Source organism: Euleptes europaea, chromosome 20, assembly GCF_029931775.1.
Source record: "Euleptes europaea isolate rEulEur1 chromosome 20, rEulEur1.hap1, whole genome shotgun sequence".
In the NCBI taxonomy this organism is placed as follows: Eukaryota; Metazoa; Chordata; class Lepidosauria; order Squamata; family Sphaerodactylidae; genus Euleptes; species Euleptes europaea.
The window spans coordinates 14,675,074-14,700,934 of NC_079331.1; the positions used below are offsets into that span (position 1 = coordinate 14,675,074).

General features: G+C 49.7%; 1 protein-coding gene and 1 non-coding gene across 2 annotated transcripts; both read left to right on the plus strand.

Annotated features, from left to right (window-relative positions):
- Positions 1-473: 473 nt before the first annotated feature.
- Positions 474-24,761, plus strand: PLEKHO2 (pleckstrin homology domain containing O2). Its single transcript, XM_056865950.1, has 6 exons — positions 474-482; positions 7,338-7,490; positions 8,992-9,108; positions 15,362-15,466; positions 21,489-21,587; positions 23,571-24,761. Exons 1-6 carry the CDS (start codon positions 474-476, stop codon positions 24,759-24,761), a joined length of 1,674 nt encoding a protein of 557 aa, XP_056721928.1.
- On the plus strand, positions 19,401-19,469 carry TRNAV-GAC (transfer RNA valine (anticodon GAC)). The gene has a single exon. It is a non-coding gene; the product is annotated as a tRNA-Val (tRNA).
- Positions 24,762-25,861: the final 1,100 nt, after the last annotated feature.

Sequence of the window (25,861 nt, forward strand, 5' to 3'; positions counted from 1 at the left end):
CAGGCGAGTTTTCGCCCCCAGATCTTTATCCCACCCGGGTTGGCTGCGGAAGGAAGGGGGGGGGGAGGCTGGCTTCCCCTTCTCAGCGGCTGCTTTCTCCTCCTCCTCCTGCTCCCGGACCGGAAACCAAACCTCTTTTGCGATTCTCGGGTTTGCTGCGAAGTTGCTTCGGGGCGGCGGCCGCCTTAGGGCGGCGTGTTGGAGCTCCTGCCCGCAGCCTCCGGGGGTCCAGAGGCGGAGCGCCGGGGGCGGCCCGGGGGGGCTTCAAGGGGGGGAGAGAGGGAAGCGCGATCTCCCCCGGGGAAGAAGCGGACCCGATTCGGGGAGGGGGGCGAGAGAGAGCCCCCCCACCCAGCAATGGAAGATGTGAGTTTCGGTGGCATCTTGGGGGTGGGTGGGCTGCGAAGGGTTGGCAGGGAGGGGGAGATGAGAAAGGGGGGAGAGAGGCAGCCCCGGGGGCCCCCCACCCAGCGATGGAAGATGTGAGTTTCGGTGGCATCTTGGGGGTGGGTGGGCTGCGAAGGGTTGGCAGGGAGGGAGGCAGGGAGGGGGAGATGGGAAAGGTCGGGGGGGTCTAGAGAGAGAGAAAGGCGACCTCCTTTTCTTGGTGGTGGGGGAAACCAGCGCTTTCGTACATGCCGGGTAATTCCCTTTCGAGCCACTTTGAAAAGTGTGAACTGGCAAAACCCGCTCGCAAACAACGCTGAAAGTGCATTGGAAGTGGATTGGAAGGGCATCCTTCTGCGTGCGTCAAAGTGCCCAAGTTTCCAGTCCTCTGCGCGCCGCGCCGCCTTGGCTTGACACCCCCAAAGTCAACTTTTTTTGGGGGGTTTCCTTTTTGCGCGTCCAGAACTGGCTCCACCGAGCACCCTGCTGCTTTGTCGAGTTTCACGCCGAAATGGAGGAGGAGGAAAGTTTTAAATTCTCCCCCCCCCCGTGGAAAGATGTGTGGCACTTCTCGAAGTCCCCCCCCCCCTGCCCTCTTTCCTGCCAAGATTGCTGCTGAAATGAAACAGGGTCTGGCTTGGAGAGAAACTCTCTCTGGCCATTTATGCACGGGGGTGGGGGGTTTGCCTTGGATTTCCCACGCTCTAGATGCACATTTTCCCCATCCAAATTCTCACAACTCAAAAATAAGCCCCCGTGCAGAGTTTTGGGGATTCGGATGGGGGAAAATGTGCACCTAGAGAGTGGCAAATCCAAGGCAAAACCTCCCGGGCATCCATGGCCTCTCTTTCTCTCTCTGGCCATTGATGCCTGGGAGGTTTTGCCTTAGATTTGACACTCTCTAGGTGCACGTTTTTCCCATCCGAAGTCTCAAAACTCAAAAATAAGTCCCCGTGCAGAGTTTTGAGAATTCAGATGGGGGGAATGTGCATCTAGAGAGCGGCAAATTCAAGGCAGGTAGTCAAGTTTTATTTTGATACAATATCAGCTCTAGGTAAAAATCAAAGTTTAAAATAATAAAAGTTGATGATTCTGGAAGGATGATTTGAAGAAGAGGAGGAAAGATCTTTTACTGGGAAACGTTTAGATCCAAGGCAAAACCTCCCATGCATAAGTTGCCTTTCCCCCCCCCCACACCATTTGCTTTTCTTTTGGCAGGGGATGGCATTTAGCTGGGAAAACTTTTAGCTGGGGGGTCATAGCCTTCTTTTGCTGCTGGAAGTTGCGAGCGGCAGATATAGGGAGGAAAAAGAAGAATTTGCTCCAGAGCTCTTTGGGAAATACTCCTTGTGCCGCGAGAAGGTGATACCAACTTAAAACAAAACCGAACCCACAAACCCAGCCCGGCTCTTGTGTCTTTCCCAGCAGAGATCTGAGCAGGTCAACTTTTCTTTCCCTGCATGGGGGTGAAGTGCTTGGGGAAAGGGAGTGGGGAGAGAGAAGAGCTTCACTGTGAAAGAAGAGGAGCAAACCAGCCCCAAATTTTGAAATAAGTTGGCAGTGCCCTACAAACGCCCTGTTTTGTCGGAGGAGGCCGGCAAAGGGAACGGATTATTGCCGGGAAAGCACTCTGGCTGGAGGCAGCTTTTGGCTTTATCCTGAACTTTGGCTCCAGAAAAAAGCCCCCCCCTTTTTTTGCAGGAGGTTAAACAAGGGAGCATTCGTTTGCTATGAACAAAATGGGAACCGAGGAAACAGCGAGCGGCAGCCGGAAACAGGGCGCTGAACTCACGTTGCATGGGGCAGAAGCAGTGCAGGATCAGTTAGCTCTGGAGGTCAGGGCCCTTTGGGGGTCTTGATAACCCACCCGTAACTTTTCAGATGGGTAGAAGAGCAAGATTCGAATCCAGGAGCACCTTAGGTTTCCAGGGTATCTGATGAAGGGCTCTTTGACTCTCAAAAGGCTTATGCCCTGGATATCTTGTTGGTTTTTAAAGGACTGCTGGATGTGAATCTAGCCCCACCCTTCAAATATAACCACTTCATCAGTCCCGTTGAGAGATTTAGTGCTTCTGCCACATTAGGGGCCTCGGTTTTTTATTCTTCGCAGACAACCCGGAAAACATGAACATGTCCATTCCCCCCCCCAATCCCATAGAATTAATCCAAAGGGTCCTGTGAAGCAAATTAAAGAGCCCTGCTGGATAGGACCACCTGACCTCAAACACTGGCCAACCAGTTGCCCTGGAGGGGGCCAATAAACAGGGCATAGAGGCCTTCCCCTGACGTTGCCTCCTCGCACTGGAATCCAGAGGTTACTGCCTCCGAATATGGAGGTTCCCTTCACTTGCCATGGCTAGTAGCCATTGCTGGACCTATCTCCAGCGTGCCTGGTGTAGTGGTTAAGAGCGGTGGTTTGGAACGGTGGACTCTGATCTGAGGAACCGGGTTTGATTCCCCACTCCTCCACATGAGTGGCGGAGGCTGATCTGGTGAACTGGGTTGGTTTCCCCGCTCCTAGACAAATACAAAGACAAATGACCTTTATTGGCATATTCTCAGAAATATTCCTACACATGAAGCCAGCTGGGTGACCTTGGGCTAGACACCGCTCTCTTAGAGCTCTCTCAGCCCCATCTACCTCACAGGGTGTCTGTTGTGGGGAGGGGAAGGGAAGGTGATTGTAAGCCGGTTTGAGTCTCCCTTAAGTGGCAGAGAAAGTCGGCATATAAAACCCAACTCTTCTTCTTCATCATCACAGATTGTCTTCTGCTGCTGATAGCCCCATGTTTTCGAACAGGGGGCCTGCTTTGCTTAGCTACACCCTCTGCCTGCGAGAGATTGGTTAACAAGCAGCTTCTTTTCCTTTACAAGGGTTAAGACGCGTGAAGAGCATTCGCCCTGGAGCGCACCCAGCCTTCCACCCTGTCCCTGAATTTTTAAATAGATCTGTCAAGACCGGTCCATTTTTGTATTGGGACCTCTCTCCCTTTTCTGTTTTTTTAATATTTTGGCTGCCACACATTTTGCGTCAGGTACAGGCCAGGTCTCAGAGCTGATGTACGGCTCCTCCATCTGGAGAGCCGCTGCCAGTCTGAGTAGACGACGTTGACCTTGATGGACCGGTGGTCTGATTCAGTAACAGGCGGCTTAACGTGTGTCCATGTGGTGTCTTGACAAAGGGGGTTTCCTCAATCTGTGTCGGAGTGCCAGTTTCCAAGCTCCACTCCTTCTCCCAGACCTACCAAGCTGTGCTGGACCACGACGAAGAGAGGAGCTGGTATGGACAGGGACTAGGGTTGCCAACCTCCAGGTGGTGACTGGAGATCTCCCGCTATTACAACGGATCTCCAGGTGACAGAGATCCGTTGCCCTGGAGAAAATGGCTGCTTTGGCAATTGGACTCTATGGCACCAAGTCCCTCCCCTCTCCAAACCCCGCCCTCCTCAGGTTCCACCCCCCCCAAAGCTCCAGGTATTTCCCAACCTGGAGCTGGCAACCCTAACAGGGATGGTGGAGTTCAGCAACCGGAAGCAGTGCTTTATTTTTGATGGTTGTTAGGGTTGCCAAGTCCCTCTTCGCCACTGGCGGGAGGTTTTTGGGGCGGAGCCTGAGGAGGGCAGGGTTTGGGAAGGGGAGGGACTTCAATGCCATAGAGTCCAATTGCCAAGGCGGCTGTTTTCTCCAGGGGAACCGATCTCTATCAGCTGGAGATCAGTCATAATAGAAGGAGATCTCCAGCTAGTATCTGGAGGATAAAACCAACATCAATGCCAAGCATTAAACGAATATGAGCTATAATAGAAGGAGATCTCCAGCTAGTATCTGAAGGTCAGCAACCCTAATGGTTGTGCAGGCCGCTGGAAATAGCCGTTCGGAAATGGGTTACAACTTTGGAGATGAACACGCAGCGGAAGGCAAAATATGTTCCCCGCCCCGAACTTTTACTGAATTAAGGTCAAGCTAGAAGGGAACTGGGAGTTCCCATGCGTTTCTTTTCTTTGTAAATGTGTGTGAGGCCTCATTCAGATCCAAAGCAGGGGGGGGTTGTCTCACTCTTCTCCCCCCCCCCCGCCCGTCTATGAGCTGTAACAGCCCCACAGCGCTGGGCTTGCAAAGACGGAAGCAAAGTTCAGAAAACCCAGAGGCCGCGGCATTTGATCCCTGTGAAAAAAGAGGGCATAGCTAGATTTCTGAAAGGCACATCAAAAAGGGCTTCATCTGACTGTTGTCTGTGTTCGTTCGAGAGCTAAAATCTACAGGAAGTGTCAAATTTAGCAAGACTCCACTTCCTGGTCCCTTCCGAAGACTACTGTAGATTTTTATTTTTAAACTGATGAAGAACTTTCCGCATCCTTCCCAGAAATGCTTTGAATGGAAGGAAGTCTTAAACCTTGATATTTCCCCCCACCCCACCCCAACTCCAGTAAGATGTGGTTAAAATCGGGACAGATTGCCTCTTGAAGGTCTCCTAAAGAAGGGATTTGGGATTCTGTATTAGCATGTTATTCAAATACCTACTTAGCCGCCTGAATAGCCTGAGCTCATGAAAGCCTCTGAAGCTAAGCAGGGTCAGCCCTGGTGAGGACTTGGATGGGAGACCACCAGGGTTGCTAAGCAGAGGCAGGCAACGGCAAACCACCTCTGCATGTCTTTTGTCTTGAAAATCCTACGAGGAGTTGCCATAAGCCGGTTGCAAGCCGACAGCACTTACTAATAACGGAATAGCGACTTGCTGCTTTTATTTTTAATGGAGCTTTGCAGATTTTAAAGAGCTCCTCGGGTTATTTTAGTGATAATCTGACCAAAGCGGTTTGTTATTCGTCGGATCTCACGGTCATTTCGGCGTGTCTCTTTCTTCTTCTTTCTTTGGAGCTGTCCCTTCTCTGCAGTTTTAGTTCGAGCAAGCCCATCTTCAAAACGTTCTCATTTCTTCGTCTGATGCATGAAAGGGAGACTTGTCAGCCGTCTCAGGAGAATGTGTGCCATAAAGTTTATGGGCATTCCTCCTTTTGGCCCTAACCAGAGGTTGCGAGATTTCAATTTTTTTAAAAAGGGTGTGAGAGATGCTCTTTGCTCTAGAAGCTTCTTTTCTCTGGAAGACCAGGGGAACTGATCTTTATTGACTGGAGATCAGTTGTAATAGCTAGGATTGCCAGGTCCCTCTTTGCCTTCGGCGGGAGGTTTTTTTGGAGGGATCCTGAGGAGGGCAGGGTTTGGAGAGGGGAGGGACGTCAATGCCATAGAGTCCAATTGCCAAAGCGGCCATTTCCTCCAGGCGAACTGATGTCTATCAGCTGGAGATCAGTTGTGATAGCGGGAGATCTCCAGCTAGTACCTGGAGGATAAAACCAACATCAATGCCAAGCATTAAATGAATATGTGCTATAATGCAAACAAAATAATATTAAATTAAACAAACAAATATCCAAAATGTGCATCAATACCTATCAGTTTATACACGTGACAACGAATTCAAATTGTTCAATAATTACTAAAGAGACAATGCTCGAAATGTCCATATAGTATATCTCACAGTGTTCAGATTTCAAAAATTATTACAATATAAAATCTATTAAGTAAAATCTATTAAGTAATAAAATCTATTAAGTAAATATTGTCGAAGGCTTTCACGGTCAGAGTTCATTGGTTCTTGTAGGTTATCCGGGCTGTGTAACCGTGGTCTTGGTATTTTCTTTCCTGATGTTTCGCCAGCAGCTGTGGCAGGCATCTTCAGAGGAGTAACACTGAGGACAGCCAACCCCTTTCTGACTATATATTACTCTTCCTACACACTTGACACTGAGAGACACTGTCCTTCAGGGTTACTCCTCTGAAGATGCCTGCCACAGCTGCTGGCGAAACGTCAGGAAAGAAAATATCAAGACCACGGTTACACAGCCCGGATAACCTACAAGAATCTATTAAGTAAATCTATTAAGTAAAAAAATCTATTAAGTACAATATAAAATCTATTAAGTAAACAATATAAAATCTATTAACTAAACCTATTAAGTAAGTAAAATCTATTAAGTAAATCTATTAAGTAAATACTTAAAATCTATTAATTATTAAAATCTACTTAATAGATTTTACATTGTAATAATTTTTGGAATGTTCCAATTTGAACATAGGGGTATGTAGTGATTCATAAATTGTCAACATTTATTATGAGTTAAATGGTTTTCCTATGTTTATGCCCAATTGCCAAACAAAAATTGTATTAATATCCAGTGATGTTCATATTAAATGAAGATATATGTACTATAGTGGCATCTGAGGAAGTGGCATCTGGTCGAAAGAGGGAGTTATCCGCCCCCCTGTAGTCTGTGTCCTGGTTACGGGCAGCAAGCAGGGTTTGTGGTTACTCAACCTCAGGAAATCACCTTGAAGGATCGATGGATTGAGCCTATTGTTGCAACACATGAGGGAGATATGCAGAAGAAAATCTGCTACACCTCTTCTTTGCCAGGACCTTCTTGGGTCTGAACACTGTGAGATGTACTATATGGACATTTTCAGCATTGCGTCTTTAGACATTATTGAACAATTGAATTCATTGTCACGTGTATAAACTGATAGGTATTGATGTACCTTTTGGATGTTTGTTTGCTTTAATATTATTGTTGTTTTGCATTATAGCACATATTCATTTAATGTTTGGCACTGATGTTGGTTTTGTGTTCCAAACATACTGTACAGCAGGCTAGCTAGTGTTTTTTTCAGTACCTGGAGGTTGGCAACCCCATTCTTGAGCGCAAGATACTCTCATCAGGTACCTGATTTCCAGTTTGCCTGTCTCAGATTCCTGACGCCGCTCCGGTTCGCACAGTTCCGCCGCCTTTGCGCAAAGCAAAACTAGGAAGGGTTTGTACAATGGACCGCGAGGCGGGGACCTGAGTTTTGAACGACCTGCCTTCCTGCTTTCTTTCCTCTCGCTGCTGCTCTAGGGCGTGAAGGAGGAGCTTCCGGAAAAACCGAAATGCGCTTCTACTGCGGACAAAGCGGGCTGGGTCAAAAAGAGCAGCGGCGGCATCCTGGGACTCTGGAAAGAGCGCTACGTTCTGCTTTGTAGGAGTCAGCTCTTGATGTATGAAGATGAGGTAAGGTTAGTGAAGAGACAGCCCTCAAGGAAGAGGGGTCAAATCCTGGGTAGGTAGGCTTGCCAGCTCCGGGTTGGGAAAGAGCTGGCTATTTTGGAGGTGCAGCCCGAGGAGGGCAGGGTTTGGGGAAGGGAGGGACTTCAATACCATAGAGTTAGGATTGCCAACCTCCAGGTACTAGCTGGAGATCTCCCGCTATTACAACTGATCTCCAGCTGATAGGGATCAGTTCACCGGGAGAAAATGGCTGCTTTGGCAATTGGACTCTATGGCATTGAAGTCTCTCCCCTCCCCAAACCCCGCCCTCCTCAGGCTCTACCCCAAAAACCGCCTGCCGGTGGCGAACAGGGACCTGGCAACCCTACATAGAGTCCAATTGGCAGTGCGTCCATTTTCTCCAGGGGAACTGATCTCTGTTGCCTGGAGATCAGTTGTTATAGCAGGAGATCTCCACCCACCACCTGGAGGTTGGCAACCCTATGGGTAGTCCTGGATAGGGTTGCCAGCTCCAGGTTGGGAAAATTCCTGGAGATTTTGGGGGTGGAGCCTGAAGAGGGTGGGGTTTGGAGAGGGGAGGGACTTCAATTGCTTATAAAGCCATAGTGTCCACCTTCCAAAGTGGCCATTTTCTCCAGGTGAACTGACCTCTCTCACCTGGCAATTGATTACTTGCAATTGTGGGAGACCTCCGGGCCTCACCTAGAAGTTAAACATAAAGGCAACAACTGCAGTCGTGCTGTAAGTTATATAGACTATCCAAAGTACACAGCTACTATGGCGAAACTACCATATTCATGCAAGAATAAAGATTACAAATTTATGTGCAATGCTACAATGTGATGTGATGCTATCAAAAGTACAATATCTACCTACTTGTCTATAGACACAAATACATTACAATCAATACAAAGAAGAAGAAGAGTTGGTTTTTATATGCCGACTTTCTCTTCCACTTAAGGCAGAATCAAACCGGCTTACAATCACCTTCCCTTCCCCTCCCCATAACAGACACCCTGTGAGGTAGGTGGGGCTGAGAGAGTGTGACTAGCCCAAGGTCACCCAGCTGGCTTCGTGTGTAGGAGTGGGGAAATGAATCCACCAGATTAGCCTCCGCCGCTCATATGGAGGAGTGGGGAATCAAACCCAGTTCTCCAGATCAGAGTCCACCGCTCCAAACCACCGCTCTTAACCACTACACCACGCTGGCTCTACAGAGTTGTACAGCAACAGTCTATGATCTATTTAAAGCAACAGTCCACATTTTCATCCTTGGGATGATGACGGATATAATTCACAAATCAACTGCAATGCCAGTCCTGGGTGTAGCAAAGTACAGAGTACGGTATTCTGCAGTGGCATCCCAAAGTTTTTTTAAAGCGACAGTTCCCATTTCATCCTCAGGACGATAAGAGCATGCTTCATAAATCAAATTCGAAACACCAACCATACATTATTAGACAATCACGTGTGTGTGTTTTTCCCCCCCTCCCTTTTACGGTAGGACGAACAGAAGTGCATGGAAACGGTTGAGTTGGAAAACTATGAGAAATGCCAAGACTTGCGCGCCTTCTTGAACAGGAAGCATCGGTTCATTTTACTTCGCTCTCCGGGTTACAAGGTAAGGATGAGGACCTTTCTTTTTGTCCATGAGTCCATTTCTTTTTTTTCGCCCAGGAAGCAAATGGATTTTTTTTAGCATTGTGTCTCTACTGGCCCAGAGAGAGGAGAGAATTATCCTGTATTTGACAAGCATCCCTCCGGATCTCAAAAAGATAGCCTAGCCTGGAGTGTAGGGTTGCCAGGGTTGTCACCAGCGAGAGGTTTTTGGGTGGAGCTTGAGGAGGGCGGGGTTTGGGGAGGGGAAGGACTTCAATGCCATAGAGTCCAATTGCCAAAGCGGCCATTTTTCTCCAGGTGAACTGATCTTTATCGTCCGGAGATCAGTTGTACTAGCAGGAGATCTCCAGCTAGTATCTGGAGGTTGGCAACCCTACTGGAGTGGTATGCTTGATCCTTGCGCTTCAGGGGTCAGAAGCAAATAGGGTTCTCAGGTCTGGGTTGGGAAATACCTGGAGATTTTGGGGGTGGAGCCTGAGGAAGGCAGGGCTAGGGAGGGGAGGGATTTCAATGGGATATAATGCCATACAGTCCACCTTCCAATGCGACCGTCTTCTCTAGGGAAATGGATCTCTGTCGCCTGAAGATCAGTTGTAATAGTGGAGATAATTAAATTGTGGAACTCCCTGCCCCAGGATGTGGTGATGGCTGCCAACTTGGAAGGCTTTAAGTGGAAGCGGACATGGCTACTGGTCAAAATGAATACTGGTCATGATGCATATCTACTCTCTCCAGTATCCAAGGACCATGCCTGTTATATTAGGTGCTGCTGCAGCCGTCTTGTTTGGGGGCTTCCTAGAGGCACCTGGTTGGCCACTGTGTGAACAGACTGCTGGACTTGATGGGCCTGGGTCTGATCCAGCAGGGCTTTTCTTATGTTCTTATCAGAATCTCCAGCATCCAACTAGAAGTTTTTGAGCCTTAGTTAGCAACTGGACGTTGGCAACCCTGGAAACAAACCTATCTCTGAAGCTGTTCTATACCACTGGGTGTATTGTGGTCTAGTAGTGAGAGCATTTGGCTAAGATCTGGTAGACCCAGGTTTAAATCCCCCATCTGACATGAAGCTTGCTGGATGGACCATGAGCCGGTTGCTGCCTCTCGGTCTGTCCTACTTCGCCGGGTTGTTGTGAGGGTGAAAGAGGTGGAAGGAATCTGATTAGGGTTGCCAGGTCCCTCTTTGCTACCAGCCGGAGATTTTTGGGGCAGAGCCTGAGGAGGGCGAGGTTTTAAGTGGGGGGGACTTCAATGCCATGGAATCCAATGGCCAAAGCGGCCATTTTCTCCAGGTGAACTGATCTCTATCATAGAATCATAGAGTTGGAAAGGACCACCAGGGTCATCAAGTCCAACCCCCTGCACAATGCAGGAAATTCACAACTACCTCCCCCCGACACCTAGTGACCAGAAGATAGCCAAGATGCCCTCCCTCTCATCATCTGCCTAAGGTCACAGAATCAGCATTGCTGACAGATGGCCATCTAGCCTCTTCTTAAAAACCTCCAGGGAAGGAGAGCTTACCACCTCCCGAGGAAGCCTGTTCTACTGAGGAACCGCTCTAATTGTCAGGAAACTCTTCCTGATGTCTAGACGAAAACTCTTTTGATTTAATTTCAACCCGTTGGTTCTGGTCCGACCTTCTTGGGCAACAGAAAACAACTCGGCACCATCCTCCATATGACAGCCCCTCAAGTACTTGAACATGGTTATCATATCCCCTCTCAGCCTTCTCTTCTTCAGGCTAAACATACCCAGTTCCTTCAACCTTTCCTCATAGGACTTGGTCTCCAGACCCCTCCCCATCTTTGTTGCCCTCCTCTGGACACGTTCCAGCTTGTCTACATCTTTCTTAAATTGTGGTGCCCAAAACTGAACACAGTACTCTAGGTGAGGTCTAACCAGAGCGGAGTAAAGCGATACCATCACGGCTGGAGATCAGTTGTAATAGCGGGAGATCTCCAGCTAGTACCTGGAGGTGGGCAACCCTAAATCTGATGCATGTTGGTGGAAAGCTGGGATAAAATTGGACTAAATGAAGAGCCAGTGTGGCGTAGGGATTAGAATATAGGACTGGGTGAACCAAAACAAATTGGGTCTTAGCAGGGCATTTTGTGAACATGTTCTACCCTTGCTCAGCACGCCCTCTTGTCTTTTCAGGCCCTGCGCTTTGGGAGTTTTCTTTGCAGAAGTCTCTTGGCTGTAGCAATTCTCGCTTCCTCCTCCCAACTCATTAAGGGGTGGTGGAAGCGGAAGGGGCCGAGGTGGGGGCGGGGAAGGGGGAAGGGACGCTCCCGTGGCTGAAAAGTTTAACGTTTCCCCATCTCCTCCTGTCCCTCTTCACTGGGTGTCTGGCGAGCCTGTGGGAAAGCAGCAGATGTTTACAGATGTTCCAACAGGCTTCCATGAGCGGGCCGACGTCACCACCACGGGCCCTTGGGGGCTATTTGGAAATTGCAGTTGTGGCAGCCGAACGATTCCCTTCCCCTACCTGCGACATCCACAACCTCTTCCAGAGTGGGGTAGTGGAGCCAGCGTGGGGTAGTGGTTAAGAGCGGTGGTTTGGAGCAGTGGACTCTGATCTGGAGAACCGGATTTGTTTCCCCACTCCCACACATGAGGCCAGCTGGGTGACCTTGGGCTAGTCACACTCTCTCAGCCCCACCTTACCTCCCAGGGTGTCTGTTGTGGGGAGGGGAAGGGAAGGTGATTGTAAGCCGGTTTGATTCTCCCTTAAGTGGTAGAGAAAGTCGGCAGATAAAAACCAATTCTTCTTCTTCCTCTTCTTCCTCTTCCTCTTCTTCTTCCTCCTCTTCCTCCTCCTCCTCCCCTCTGCGCACCTGGATTCAAATTGCTTCCCCACCCCCCCATAATCAGGATGAAAAATCATTCTTGTACTAAAGATGATGTCAGATGGTGTGGAGTTTTGTAAGAGGGTGTGGAGTCCTTTGTGTGTGGGAGGCGCAGGATACCCACCAGACTATTTATCTGTCTATTTATTATTTTGTCCTTTTTCTTCCGTGGAGCTCAGGAAACCCTGTCTGCTTGGTTCTCCCCTCCACTGTTTTATTTTCGCAACAGCCCTGTGAGGCTAGTCTGAAATGTAGGGTTGCCAGCCTCCTGGTGGGGCCTGGAGATCTCCCGGAATTACAACCGATCTCCAGACTACAGAGATCAATTCCTGGGGAGGAAACGGCAATTTTGGAGGGTGGATTCTAAGAGATCAGACCTCTGCTGAGATCTTTGCAGAACTGGATTTTTGCACAAGCTAAGCAAACTATAGTTTAGGGCCTCAGATTGTAAGGGGCCTCTAAATACAGGGAGGAAATCCTTAATTATCTGGAGAGCCAGCGTGGTGTAGTGGTTAAGAGCAGTGGTTAGGAGCGGTGGACTCTGGAGAACCGGGTTTGATTCCCCACTCCTCCATGTGAGTGGTGGACGCTAATCTGGTGAACTGGGTTGGTTTCCTTCCTCTTTCATATGAAGCCTGCTGGGTGACCTTGGTCTAGTCACTGTTCTCTCCAGACTCTCTCAGCCCCGCCTACCTCATAATTTGTCTGTTCTAGGGAAGGGAAGGTGATTGGAAGCTGGTTTGATTCTTCCTTAAGTGGTAGAGAAAGTTGGCATATAAAAACCAACTCGTCTTCTTCTTCTTCTTCATTTACTTAATTAATTCAATTTATGCCCACTATGTTTCCTGGCCAGGGCCGGGCTCAGAGCGGCTAACAATCATGAAATAATTCAATACATGAAATCCAGTTAGAACTATACACTAAAATCTGTAAAATTCAATCACATTATAAACAATTATAGATGAGCCATTAAAACCTAATTGTAACGATTGGCGCCATTTGGGGGGAGGTAAAGCTAAGGGTCCTCATGAATTTGACCTAGTTTAGGGCAGGGTGGACTGGGGAGCCAAAATGTCCCTGTCAAAGCACCCACACGCACACAAATGGAGAGGGGAGGGAAGGAGGAATAGCACGTTCGAGGTGGCTCGCACCTAGGGTTTCCAGGTCCCTCTTTGCCACCCGCAGGAGGTTTTGGGGGCGGAGCCTGAGGAGGGTGGGGTTTGGGAGGGTCTTTAATGCCATAGAGTCCAATTACCAAAGCAGCCCTTTTCTCCAGGTGAACTGATCTTTGTCGGCTGTAGATCAGTTGTAATAGCAAGAGATCTCCAGCTAGTACCTGGAGGTTGGCAACCCTACTCGCACCCATCTTGTACAAGGCTGGCCCACCGGGACTTTTGCCGTTGTCTTTGATGGACAATCTGCCCCTGGATTAGGGCCACGTAGGGTTGCCAGGTCCCTCTTCCCCACCAGCGGGAGGTTTTTTGGGTGGAGCCTGAGGAGAGCGGGGTTTGAGGCGGGCAGGGACTTCTGTGCCATAGAGTCCAATTGCCAAAGCAGCCGTTTTCTCCAGGGGAAGTGATCCCTATCGGATGGAGGTCAGTTGTGATAGCGGGAGATCTCCTGCTCCTACCTGGAGGTTGGCAACCGCAGGGCCACAGCCCGTCTTGTTCCATCCCTGGACCCTTAGAGGAAGGGTGTGATAGAAACATGCCTGACAGCTGCGGGAATCTCAACCCCTCCGTTCACTACGGTCTTATTTTTGTCATCCGAGGCGGCGTTCCTCTTTCAGCCTTTTGGCTGTGCGGATGCCAAGCGGGGGGTGTGTGTGTGTCGTGCCTTGGCTTGCGTAACCGCGTTTGTTCCGAGCAGCCGAGAGCAAATAATCTAATCGTGGGGCTGCAACAATCGAAATGAATCGATGACATAACCCTTCTGGGTCGCCGGCGAGGACAAGCTCAGGGACGGAGGGGGGGATGTAGGAATCAGGTGGTTCGGTCACGTTGACTCTTGGCTGCAGAGAAAGGAGGGCTCGGGTGTGAGTTCATGGAAAGATCACGTTGGCATGGGGAGGCACTGAGAGATCCCTCTCTTTGCCCAAAATGAACTGGGGTGGGAGTGGGGTGATTCTGCCTTTCCTTCAGGCTGGGGGTTTGCAGCCAAACCGTTAGGATCTGGCTGGTGGGGGGGTCTCTGCTTGGAATTAAGGCGAGTGGCAGGCGTTTCCCGGCTTGCCGTCGTGCCGTGTTTTGCCAGATCAGCTTTTTCCTGGCGCTCTCGGGACTTTGTTTATAAGGGTGACTCAGACTCAGCTGGCCCGGCTCAGCTGTCGGGAGGAGGGCAGCACGGGTCCCTCCCTGTTCTCTGCTCGGGCTGCAGAAACCTTGCAGCAGAGAAGGAATTCAGGTTGCAGCTGCCTGCTCCGTTGTCTCTCCCGGCCCTGTTTGCCAAAGGGCTGAAGCGAGGCCTTGCACGGTTGTGCAAAACCGAGAAGAGCGGCAGGTGGGGTGCCGTGGCCGAGACTTGAACATGAAAGAATTGGATTCAAAGAGCTTCTTAAGGACATAAGGACATAAGAAAAGCCCTGCTGGATCAGACCATTGCCCATCAAGTCCAGCAGTCTGTTCACACAGTGGCCAACCAGGGGCCTCTAGGAAGCCCACAAACAGAAGAAGACATTTGCAAAAGATACTGGGTGGCTGTTGGAAACGTCATCCCGGTTTTTAGATCTCCCTCCATGAAGGAGGGTCGACATTAAACCACAAGAGTTTTCCGCTAAACGTTAGGAAGAACGTCCTGACTGTTAGAGCGGTGCCTCAGTGGAACAGGCTTCCTCGGGAGGTGGTGGGCTCTCCTCCTTTGGTGGTTTCAAAGCAGACTGTATTTAACTCCACAAGTGGAAACAGGTGTAATAGCACAGACTGATGTTCAAGGGATATGCGATCCTTAACTCACAGTTTTATAAGAGTAAGGAAAGTATATCTCAAAATAGAAGAAGCATTGTATTGCAACAAAAGATAATTTCAGTACATCAGTACGTTTATTGCACATGTTATGTGTTTATGTTGAATACAATTTTATGCAGTATATTGTAGTTGTTGGGCCATCAGTGCTTGTTGATTGTCTTAATACCACCTGGAGGTTGGCAACCCTGCTGCAGAGCAATTGAGTTTTCATTAGCAGGTAAGAAGGAGGCACGTTTCTAGCCCTCAGCTGCGGAAAAGCATCTATGTTCTTTTCGGCTAGACAATGCAGAAATTAGCCAGTGGTAAAAGGATCTCTGGTTCATTGTGGGGCACTGGTTTTGGGAATAAAAGAGAAAATAAGATGATGGCGTGAGCCAAATTGCGTTTCTCGGGATAAAATGCATAACTCTCCCCCCGCCCTTTCTTTTCTTTCCCTTCCCAGGTGCAAGATATCAAATTTCAGGCATGTCATAAGGAAGAAAAGGAGTCGTGGATGAAAGCCCTCAATGAAGGCATCAGCCGAGGCAAAAACCGGGTCTTTGATGAGGTAAAGGGCGGATTCGGGAAGCTCCAGAGATTAGGGGTGGGGAACGTCAGGCCCGGGGGCCATATAAGGCCCGCGAAATCATTTGTTCTGGCCCTTTGTGGGTCCTGGCAGGTCTCTAGCTCAGAAGGATGCTGCCCTGCCTGAATCTCTTGGGCCCAGCTGGGGACAGTAGAGCTCAAAAGCGAGTCGCTCTACGTGGCAGACACTCGGAGCCGTCTCCGGTCATGCCTCTTGGCTAAATGTTTGACCAAATATAGCAGACTAGTTTTTGAGTTGATAATTTTGTATGGCCCGCGAATGATGTTATAAATATCCAAATGGCCCTTGGGGGAAAAAAATTCCCCAGTTCTGTTTAGGATTTCCGCTTGTCTAAGTGTGAGAAGCTCGACCTGGGAGGTTCCTCAGAAGGCCTGAGCCAGAGATGGAAGCAGCTCCATGGCAGAAGACATTCTAATCTAAAGGCTACTAGGACATAGGGTTGGCAGTCCTCCCTGGATACTGGGAGGGAGATAGGGTTACAAGATCCAGGTTGGGAAACTCCTGGAGATTTCGGGGTGGAGCCTGGGGAGGACAGGGACCTCAGTGGGGTACAGTGCCATAGAGTCCACCCTCCAAATGTGGACACCCAGCGTGGTGTGGTGGTTAAGAGCGGTGGTTTGGAGCGGTGGACCTGGAGAACCGGGTTTGGTTCCCCGCTCCTCCATAGGAGCGGCAGAGGCTAATCTGGTGAACCCGGTTGGTTTCCCCACTCCTACACACGAAGCCAGCTGGGTGACCTTGGGCAAGTTACAGCTCTGTTAGAGCTCTCTCACCCCCACCTACCTCACAGGGTGTCTGTTGTGGGGAGGGGAAGGGAAGGTGATTTTAAGCCGGTTTGATTCTCCCTTAAGTGGTAGAGAAAGTCAGCATATAAAAACCAACTCTTCTTTATCTTCTTCTCCTTCTCCTCCTTCTTCTCCTCCTCCTCCTTCTCACGTGGCATAGTGGTTAAGAGCGGTGGTTTGGAGTGGTGGACTCTGATCTGGATAACCGGGTTTGATTCCCCACTCCTCCACATGAGCGGCGGACACAAATCTGGTGAGCTGGATTTGTTTCTCATCTCCTACACACAAAGCCAGCTGGTGACCTTGGGCTAGTCACAGTTTTCTCTGAACTCTCTCAGCCCCATCTACCTCACAGGGTGTCTGTTGCGGGGAGGGGGAGGGAAGGTGATTGTAAGCCGGTTTGATTCTTCTTTAAGTGGTAGAGAAAGTCGGCGTATAAAAACCGACTCTTCTTCTCCTCCTCCTCCTCCTTCTCCTCCATTTCCTCCAGGAAAACTGATCTCTGTAATCTGGAGTTGAGCTATAATGCCAGGCGATCCCCAGGTCCCACCTGGAGGCTGGCATCCCTGTTAGGACACCTCACTAAAGCAGGGATGCCTCTAGGACTGTGGGAACAGGATAGGAGGAGTTACACATGAATCCAGTTGGAGAGCCTCAGTTGGCCTTCTGCGTAGGGTTGCCAGCTTCCAGGTGGGGCCCTGAGATCTCCTGGAATTACAGTTGATCTCCAGACTGCAGAGATTAAATGGCTGCTTCGGAGGGTATGCTTTATGCCCTGCTGAGGTACCTCTCCTCACCAAATCCTGGCCTCCCCAGGCTCCTTCCTCAAATCTCCTGGAATTTCCCAACCTGGAGTTGGCACCCAACTTAGACTTCCTGTGGAAGAACAGCCCTGCGATCGGTTGGACCTCCACAGTTCTGTTGACCTGTTGAATTCTTCCGAGGCTGGGCAAGAGGGGCTTCTACCATTCACTTTATTTCCTAGCCTCTCCCTGCAAATCAGTTCTCTGCTCTTGCATGATCCAATTTAATTTCAAATATTATTTATTTATTTAAAATTTATTGTGTGAAGTCCAAAGGCTATAACAAAAACCACTGCCCGGGCAATCATGAATATAACAATAGCAGAAAACACAGCAGAATTAAAAACAGTTTTCAAATTGTTGGAACCGGGGCATAATATAGATTTAGGGTTGCCATCTACGGGTTGGGAAATAGCTAGTGATTTTGGGGCGGAGCCTGAGGAGGGCGGGGTTTAGGTATAATGCCATAAAGCCCACTTTCCAAAGCAGCCATTTTCTCCAGGGAAACTGATCTCTGTCATCTGGAGATCAGCTGTAATAGTGGGAGATCTCCAGTCACCACCTGGAGGTTGGCAACCCTACATAGGTTGCAGTAGGTGAAATCTTGGCTGCCAGTGCATACCGTGATGTCACATAGGTGACAGATTTATTTAGAATTTTTCTACGCCTAGTCCCTCTTTGCCACCGGCGGGAGGTTTTTGGGGCGGAGCCTGAGGAGGGTGGGGTTTGGGGAAGGGAGGGATGTCAGCGCCATAGAGTCCAATTGCCAAAGCGGCCATTTTCTCCAGGCGAACAGATCTTTATCGGCTGGAGATCAGTTGTAATAGCCAGAGATCTCCACCAAGTACCTGGAAATTGGCAACCTTAGTATAATGCCATGCTCTGACCTGGATGGCCCAGGCTAGCCTGATCTCGTCAGATCTCAGAAGCTAAGCAGGGTCAGCCCTGGTTAGTATTTGGATGGGAGACCACCAGGGAATAGCAGGGTTGCTGTGCAGAGGAAGGCACTGGCAAGCCACCTCTGTTAGTCTCTTGCCATGAAAACCCCCAAAAAGGGGTCGCCATAAGTCAGCTGCGACTTGAAGGCACTTTACATGCACAGTATAATGCCATAGAGTCCAATTGCCAAAGAGGACATTTTCTCCAGGGGAACTGATCTCTATCGGCTGGGGATCAGTTGCAATAGCAGGGGATCTCCAGCTTGTACCTGGAGATTCAAATAAATAAATAAATAAGGACTCCAAATAGGATGCCACAGTAACAATATATTGGTTACGAAAATCCAAACCAAACAACATAAATAGAAACAAAAACGTGTTACGTCACACTGTAGCCTCCCAGGGCTTAAGGCAACGCCTATAAGGGCAGAGAAATCAGTTGCAATAGCAGGGGATCTCCAGCTTGTTCCTGGAGATTGGCAACCCTACGCTCAGCTCAATGTTTAGCTGCAGGCTGGGGAGCGTCGAGAGGAAAGAACATCGTTTGGCCGGAGCCCAGAGTGGAAAAATCGGTCTCCTGGCCCTTTTGTAAGGCCTGCGTCCGCAAGGGGAATGTAAACTCTGAATGAACTTCTTGAGTCTGCTTCTCTCTCTCTTGTGCCGAAGCCAAACGGAGATGCGGGGAGGCAGCGTGGGGCCGGGATTTGTGCAGGAAACCGTTTCATAAGCGCAACCCGTGCGGGTGGGTGCCTTTCCCAAACAGCAGGCACGGGAAGAGAAATCGAAGAGTTTTGGAGTGTCCGATTATTTAGGGCAGTGTCTCCCTCCCCCCCACTCCACAACTTAACCCATGCGCGAAGGGGAGGTGGCATTCAAGCCGTTCCCGTCTCCTGTTTCGCAGGCTGAAGAATTTGAGATGTGATGTCATTCTGGGTGACGCTGGCAGCCGCCGCCGTATCTAGGGAGCCCGCGCCGGGGCGGCTGTGCGGGCCCAGAGCTGGCACGTTGCAAAGTCTGGACATATTGTTTTTCTCTGGCAATGCGAGCGAATGTAATGAACTCCATCTACCGCCGCCTGGGTGAAAAGGCTCGCAAAACTTTTCATGGGCCGGTCCCTTTTAAAAACAACAACAACCCTATAAGGGAAAGGAGACTCCGAAGGGTGGAGGGAAGAAACTAGAGGCCAGACTTTTCCGTTCTTGAAAAGCCGAGCGTCGCTGTTAATTTACACCGGGATTTTGCTTCGGCTGACTGTTTCCAGGCAGGGCTGCCTTGCACACGACTAATTTCTGTCCTCTGGGGGAGAGGGAGGAGGAAAAGAGGCACGTCGCTTTGCAATTTTCAAAATTGGGGCTTGAACGTTGTCTTTGCTGTGGCTCAGTGGGAGAGCATCTGCTTGACATGCAGAAGGTCCCGGGTTCAATCCCCGGCATCTCCAGTTAAAAGGACCAGGCAGGTGGGTGATATGAAAGACCCCTGCCTGAGACCCTGGAGAGCCGCTGCCGGTCTGAGTAGACAATACTGACTTTGATGGGCCAAGGGTCTGATTCAGTATAAGGCAGCTTTGTAGGGATAGGCCATGACTCAGTGGTAGAGCATCTGCTTGGCATGCAGAAGGTCTCAGGTTCAATCCCCAGCATCTCCAGTTAATCAGTTATAATAGCGGGAGATCTCCAGGTGCCACCTGGAGGTTGGCAACCCTAGGGGAGGGTGATTTCAATTGTCTGGGGAGGGAAGGGTTTAGCTTCCCCTCCCCTCAATCATGTTTTTATCCCACCCTTCCCCCAGGGTGCTCAAAGCCTACGTATAAGATTCTCCCTTCTTTTACTTAACCCTCATAACAACCCAGCGAGGTTGGCTCGATTGTGATTTAGTGGCTAGCTCCATCGCTTTCTGTGAGTGAAAGGGGATTTGAACCCGTGTCTCGCCAGACCAACACCTTACCCACATTGGTTCTCCCCACAACGACAGAAGGGGAAACAGATGTGGCTCTACCTTTCGGTCAGCGGTCGCTCATATTGCCAATATTTTTCAGCCCTGAGGCAAATCTCACAGCAAAGGTCTGGAATCCATGCCCTACAAGGAGAGACATAAGGAACTGGGTTTGTTTAGTCTGGAGAAGAGAAGGTTGAGGGGTGACATGATAGCCATGTTTAAATATTTGAAGGGATGTCATGTTGATGACAATGAGGAAACTGAAATTGTTCAAGACTTTCTATTCCTTGGCTCCACCATCAACCAAAAGGGAGACTGTAGCCAAGAAATCAGAAGGAGATTGAGACTGGGAAGGGCAGCCATGAAGGAGCTAGAAAAGATTTTGAAGTGTAGGATGTGTCACTGGCCACCAAGACTAGATTAATTCATGCCATCGTATTCCCTATTACTATGTATGGGTGTGAAAGCTGGACAGTGAAGAAAGCTGATAGGAAGAAAATAGATTCCTTTGAAACGTGGTGTTGGAGGAGAGCGTTACGGATACCGTGGACCAACCAAAAAATAAATCAGTGGGTTCTAGATCAAATCAAGCCTGAACTGACCCTAGAAGCTAAAATGACTAAACTGAAGCTACCGTATTTTGGTCACATTATGAGAAGACAAGAGTCACTGGAAAAGACGGTCATGCCAGGAACAGTTGAGGGCAGCAGGAAAAGAGGAAGACCCAACAAGAGATGGATTGACTCAATAAAGGAAGCCACAGCCCTCAGTTTGCAAGACCTGAGCAAGGCTGTCAAAGATAGGACATTTTGGAGGACTTTCATTCATAGGGTTACCATGAGTCGGAAGCGACTTGATGGCACTTAAGACACACATATGTTGATGAGGGAACTAGCTTGTGCTCTGTTGCTCCAGAGACTAGGACACGGAGTAATGGATTTAAACTAAAAGAAAAGCGATTCCCCCTAAACGTTAGGAAGAACTTTCTGACGGTGAGGGCAGTTCGATGGTGGAATGCGTTGCCTCGGAGGGTGGTGGAGTCCCCGTCTTTGGAGGCCTTTAAGCAGAGGCTGGATGGCCATCTGTCGGGAGCGCTTTGATTGTGGGATCCTGCATGGCGGGGGCGGGGGGTGGTGCTGGACTGGATGGCCCTTGTGGTCTCTTCCAACCTTGTGAACTTGTGAATGAGTGAAGAGGTGGAAAGTGAAATCAAGTCACAGCCAACTGAGGTGACCCCTCATGGGGTTTTCAAGGGAAGAGACTTACAGAGGTGGTTTGTCAGTGCCTTCCTCTGCACAGCAACCCTGGTGTTCCTTGGTGGTCTCCCATCCAACTACTAACCAGGGCTGACCCTGCTTAGCTTCCGAGATCTGTGAAGACCAGGCTAGCCTGGGCCTTCCAGGTCAGGGCTTGTGTGAAGCAGTCCACCACGTAACTTCGCAGGTTGAAATGACTTGATCTCCTGCCATTGGTGAGCAAAGAAAGTGAAATCCCCCCCCCTTCTTTTCTCTACTGCTTAAAGGTGAAAGTGGACCAAAGCCTTTCTCTGGAGCACGTGACCCGAGACAGAGCCAAAATCGGCCAAGGACGCCGACCTCCAACCAGAAGCCACCTAAAAGAGGTAATAATTATTGTCGAGGAGAGGAAGAAGCTGGAGGGCTAGCGTGGTGTAGTGGTTAAGAGCTGTGGACCAAGTTTGATTCCCCCTTCTCCACATGGGTGTTGGACTCTAATCTGGTGAACTGTGTTGGTTTCCCCGCTCCTACACAGAAAGCCAGCTGGGTGACCTTGGGCTAGTCACTGCTCTCTTTGAGCTCTCTCAGCCCCACCTACCTCACAGGGTGCCTGTTGTGGGGAGGGGAAGGGAAGGTGATTCTAAGCCGGTTTGATTCTTCCTTAAGTGGTAGAGAAAGTCGGCATATAAAAACCAACTCTTCTTCCTCTTCTTCCTCCTCCTTCCTCCTCCTCCTCCAGCACTATCTTCTAGGACTGTGAGTAAGCCCCAAAACAGCAGTTCTGACTACAAAATACCCTCATAGAATTAAACAAGGTAGTGCATAAATAATCACTGTACATGCATTTCAGAATTATCTATTACATAAATAAAGACATAAGAACATAAGAAAAGCCATTTTAGATCAGACCAAGGCCCATCAAGTCCAGCAGTCTGTTCACACAGCGGCCAACCAGGTGCCTCTAGGAAGCCCACCAACAAGACAACTGCAACAGCACCATCCTGCCTGTGTTCCACCGTACCTAAGATAACAGAAAAGAGCAAGAGTCCAGTAGCACCTTAAAGACTAACAAAAAATATTTTCTGGCAGGGTATGAGCTTTCGTTAGTCTTTAAGGTGCTATTTGTCTCTTGCTCTTTTCTACTACTGCAAACAGACTAACTTGGCTACCCACTGTGAATTATCTCCTAAGATAATAGGCATGCTCCTCTGATCCTGGAGAGCATAGGACATGTGACATACAATGACAGTTATATACAATAGCCTACAGTGCTTGCAAAAGAGGCAAAATAGAAATAGAGTCCAGGCAACGCAATAGTAACTCCTTGAGGTCAGTAGAACCGGGAATCCCGATCTCCTCAGAGCTGTGTCTATCGTCACCGGACTTTGATATATAGTTCAATGAACTTCTAACGAATGACGTGGTTCCTGTGAACCCTTCACTGGGACAGGGATCCGGTATTCTCCTGTTTCAATAGGCTCTTCATCAGGATTCAACAGAGGCTGCACTGTAGCAGGTTCACATGCTGAGTGGCATGCGAGGGTTCTCCATCTAATTAAGGAAGCTTAGCTAAATCAGTGGTAGTCGGGCTACACGCTGTATGGTCAAGTTCTGATTTCCTGAATACTTCTCCAACTTGACCCATCCCTCCCAGCGCAGAGCCGTTATGTTAGCCAGATTAAACACATTTCCATCAGCCATAATTTCTGGCAGATATCGGAGTATTCCCTGGAATAAAAGACTTTGCAACTGTCAGTTGAGAGAACCAGTAGAGCATATCCTTCTATATTGTCCCCTGCATTATAACCAAGGTCTAGAACTAATTAACCCTCACATTATGCCCTTAAAAAATCCAGCATACGATGGCATCACATTTTTTTATTAGCGGACATGACACCTGTTGTCTCCGAACACGTGGCAGAATTTCTGACAATTGTTATTAAAAAAAACAAAAAACCAAGAGGGTAAGGAAATTAATAAAACCAACAGAGTCAATTTGTAGATACTGGGTACCAAAAAGGGTGCTGGTGTTAGTTGGTGTTAGCTGTGGTTCTTATCTGTTGCCCCGAAGAATGTTTTATTACAGCGTTTAAACTGAAGAGGTTTAATTTGATAGCCGTGTTTTAGTTCTATCGTTGAATGTGAGACCCTTCTGAGTGAGATGGAGTGCATGTATGCACTCTTGTTATCATTATTATCATGCCAATAAAGGTGACCGAAACCGAACCGAATTTCTTATCTTAGTTCCCCAGCTTGTTGGTTTCAAGAGCCGATTCCTCCTTTGCCGGTGATCTGGTGTTTCTAGACGGTTATTTCCGAGTTTGATGGTTCATAAGACTGACGTCAAGGCCTCTCTCTCCCTCGTCTAGGTTGCCAACGCCATGTCCGACGGGATCCTGAGACTTGACTTGGACGTCCCAGACAGCGGCCCTCCGAATGCCACCTTGGAGACAAGCGACGCCGTTCACGTGGCCCCTCCTAAGGAGGCGGTCAAGCCGCCCATGCCCCCGGCAAAACCTCCTGCCGAGAAGCTGAATCCAGATTCGACGCCCGAGCCGGAAGTCAAGAACCCTCCGATGCCTCCTGCGAAGCCTGCTAAAGAAACAGAAGCACCCGGTGACCATTTGAGCTCCGCAGAAGGTGACGGGGGTGTCCAAATTGATGATGTGGAGGAATCCAAAGTTGGTCCGGAGGTGGAGAATTTGGCAGACGCCGGTGAAAATGCGCTCAAAGTTCCGGTCCCTCCCCCAAAGGTCTTATCTGCTAAGATGAAGATAACGTGGGACGATCCAACTTCTGAATTGCCGGTTGTCGGAAATGGAAATCCACCCGCGGCCGGCAGCAAAGAAAACCTCCATGGAGATGCCCAGGAGGGGACAAAACCTCCCACTCCTCCTCCTAAAATTCTGTCAGAAAAGTTGAGAGCCAGCATGATATCCCAACGGGGGCGCTCGGAGGTCGGCGCTTCCGAAGACGACCAGCGACTGGATGACTCGAGTCCCCCCTTGAATGGAATGAACGGTGAAGGAGTTACGGGGTCACCTCCCGAGGAGCCAGTCTTCGGACCCAGTGAAGAGGAGAACCCCTTTCAAGAGCGGAGAGAAAATTCCTCGGCGCAAGACGCTAATAAGGAGAACTCGAGCCTTCCGGCGAAGGATCAGGCGCCGGTGTCGGAGTCCGCGGGAAACCCTTCTAATCCTAAGACTCGGTCGTCCTCCGTGGGGGACCTGCTGACGGAACCGAGGGAGAAGCCCCTGCTGGGGCAGGGTGTCCACCGGGGAGCGGCCCTCCAGATGGCCCAGATAGAAAAAAAGGTCGCCTACGAACGGGAGAGAACGGAAAAGCTGCTGCAGCAGGTACTGAGCGAGCAGCCCCGCACGGGCAACGGGCCGCCGACGAACCGAGAGGCGCTGCTCAGCGAGGCCGTGGAGCGGCTCCGGCAAGCCACGCAGGTCTTGCAAGAGAGCAAAGGCTCGGAAGAGCTGAGGAAGGAACTTCGGGAGAAGGGCAAAGGCTTGCCGAAGGACCTGGCGACGCTTTATAGGAGAAGCGCTCCCTGAGCGGGGAAGGTGTTTTCCTTTCCAACCGGGTGGCATGGTGGCCGCCTATGACCGTACGGCTAGGCCAGAGTTTTTGCAAAATGGGGGGAGAGATGTGTTCTGCTGTACGACCCCAGCTGTTAAATTACCGCTTGATTTTTGTGTTGCCCGTCCCGTGAGCTTGGCCCACGAGTAGGGTTGCCAGCCTCCAGGCGGTGGCTCGAGCTCTCCCGCCATTACAACTGATCTCCAGGTGAAAGAGATCGGTTCCCCTGGAGAAAATGGCCACTTTGGAAGGTGGGCTTTATGGCATTATAACCCGCTAAAGTCCCTCCCCTCCCCCAACCCTGCTCTCCTCTTTGTCCGCCCACAAAATCTCCTGGTATTTCCCAGCCCGGAACGGGCAACCCTACTCACGAGCCATGGGTCACGTGCTGGGTGGAGGGTATCCATTAAATCAAAAGAGATTCCGTCTAGACATTAGGAAGAATTTTCTAACTGTTAGAGCGGTTCCTCAGTGGAACAGGCTTCCTCGGGAGGTGGTGAGCTCTCCTTCCCTGGAGGTTTTTAAGCAGAGGCTGGATGGCCATCTGTCAGCAAGGCTGATTATATGACCTTAGGCAGTTGATGAGAGGGAGGGCATCTTGGCCATCTTCTGGGCATGGAGTAGCGGTCACTGGGAGTGAATGGGGGGGAAGTAGTTGTGAATTCCCTGCATTGTGCAGGGGGTTGGACTAGATGACCCTGGTGGTACCTTCCAACTCTATGATTCTGGAAGGCAAGCATGTGTGTGTATGTAAGTATGTATTCCCACTCTTTGAGAGGTCTTGAGCAGGAACTCTGGAAGTAGCGGTTGAAGGTTGGGCCTGTTTTCTTGGAAAGAGATGGGGGGTTGAGCTAAGGTTGAGGGTACACCTGCTGACACGGGCTTTGATGCTGAGAGCTGGTGCAGCATAGCGGCTAAGTCAACAAGCTTCAAATCGGGCTATCTCTAGTTTTATTCTTTGCTTCTGCTATGAGTTCACTAGGTCGCCTTAGACAATGTGCTGTGTGTGTTTTGCGGTCAAGTCACTGCTGACTTACTGTGACCCCATTGGGTTTTCAAGGCAAGAGGCGAACAC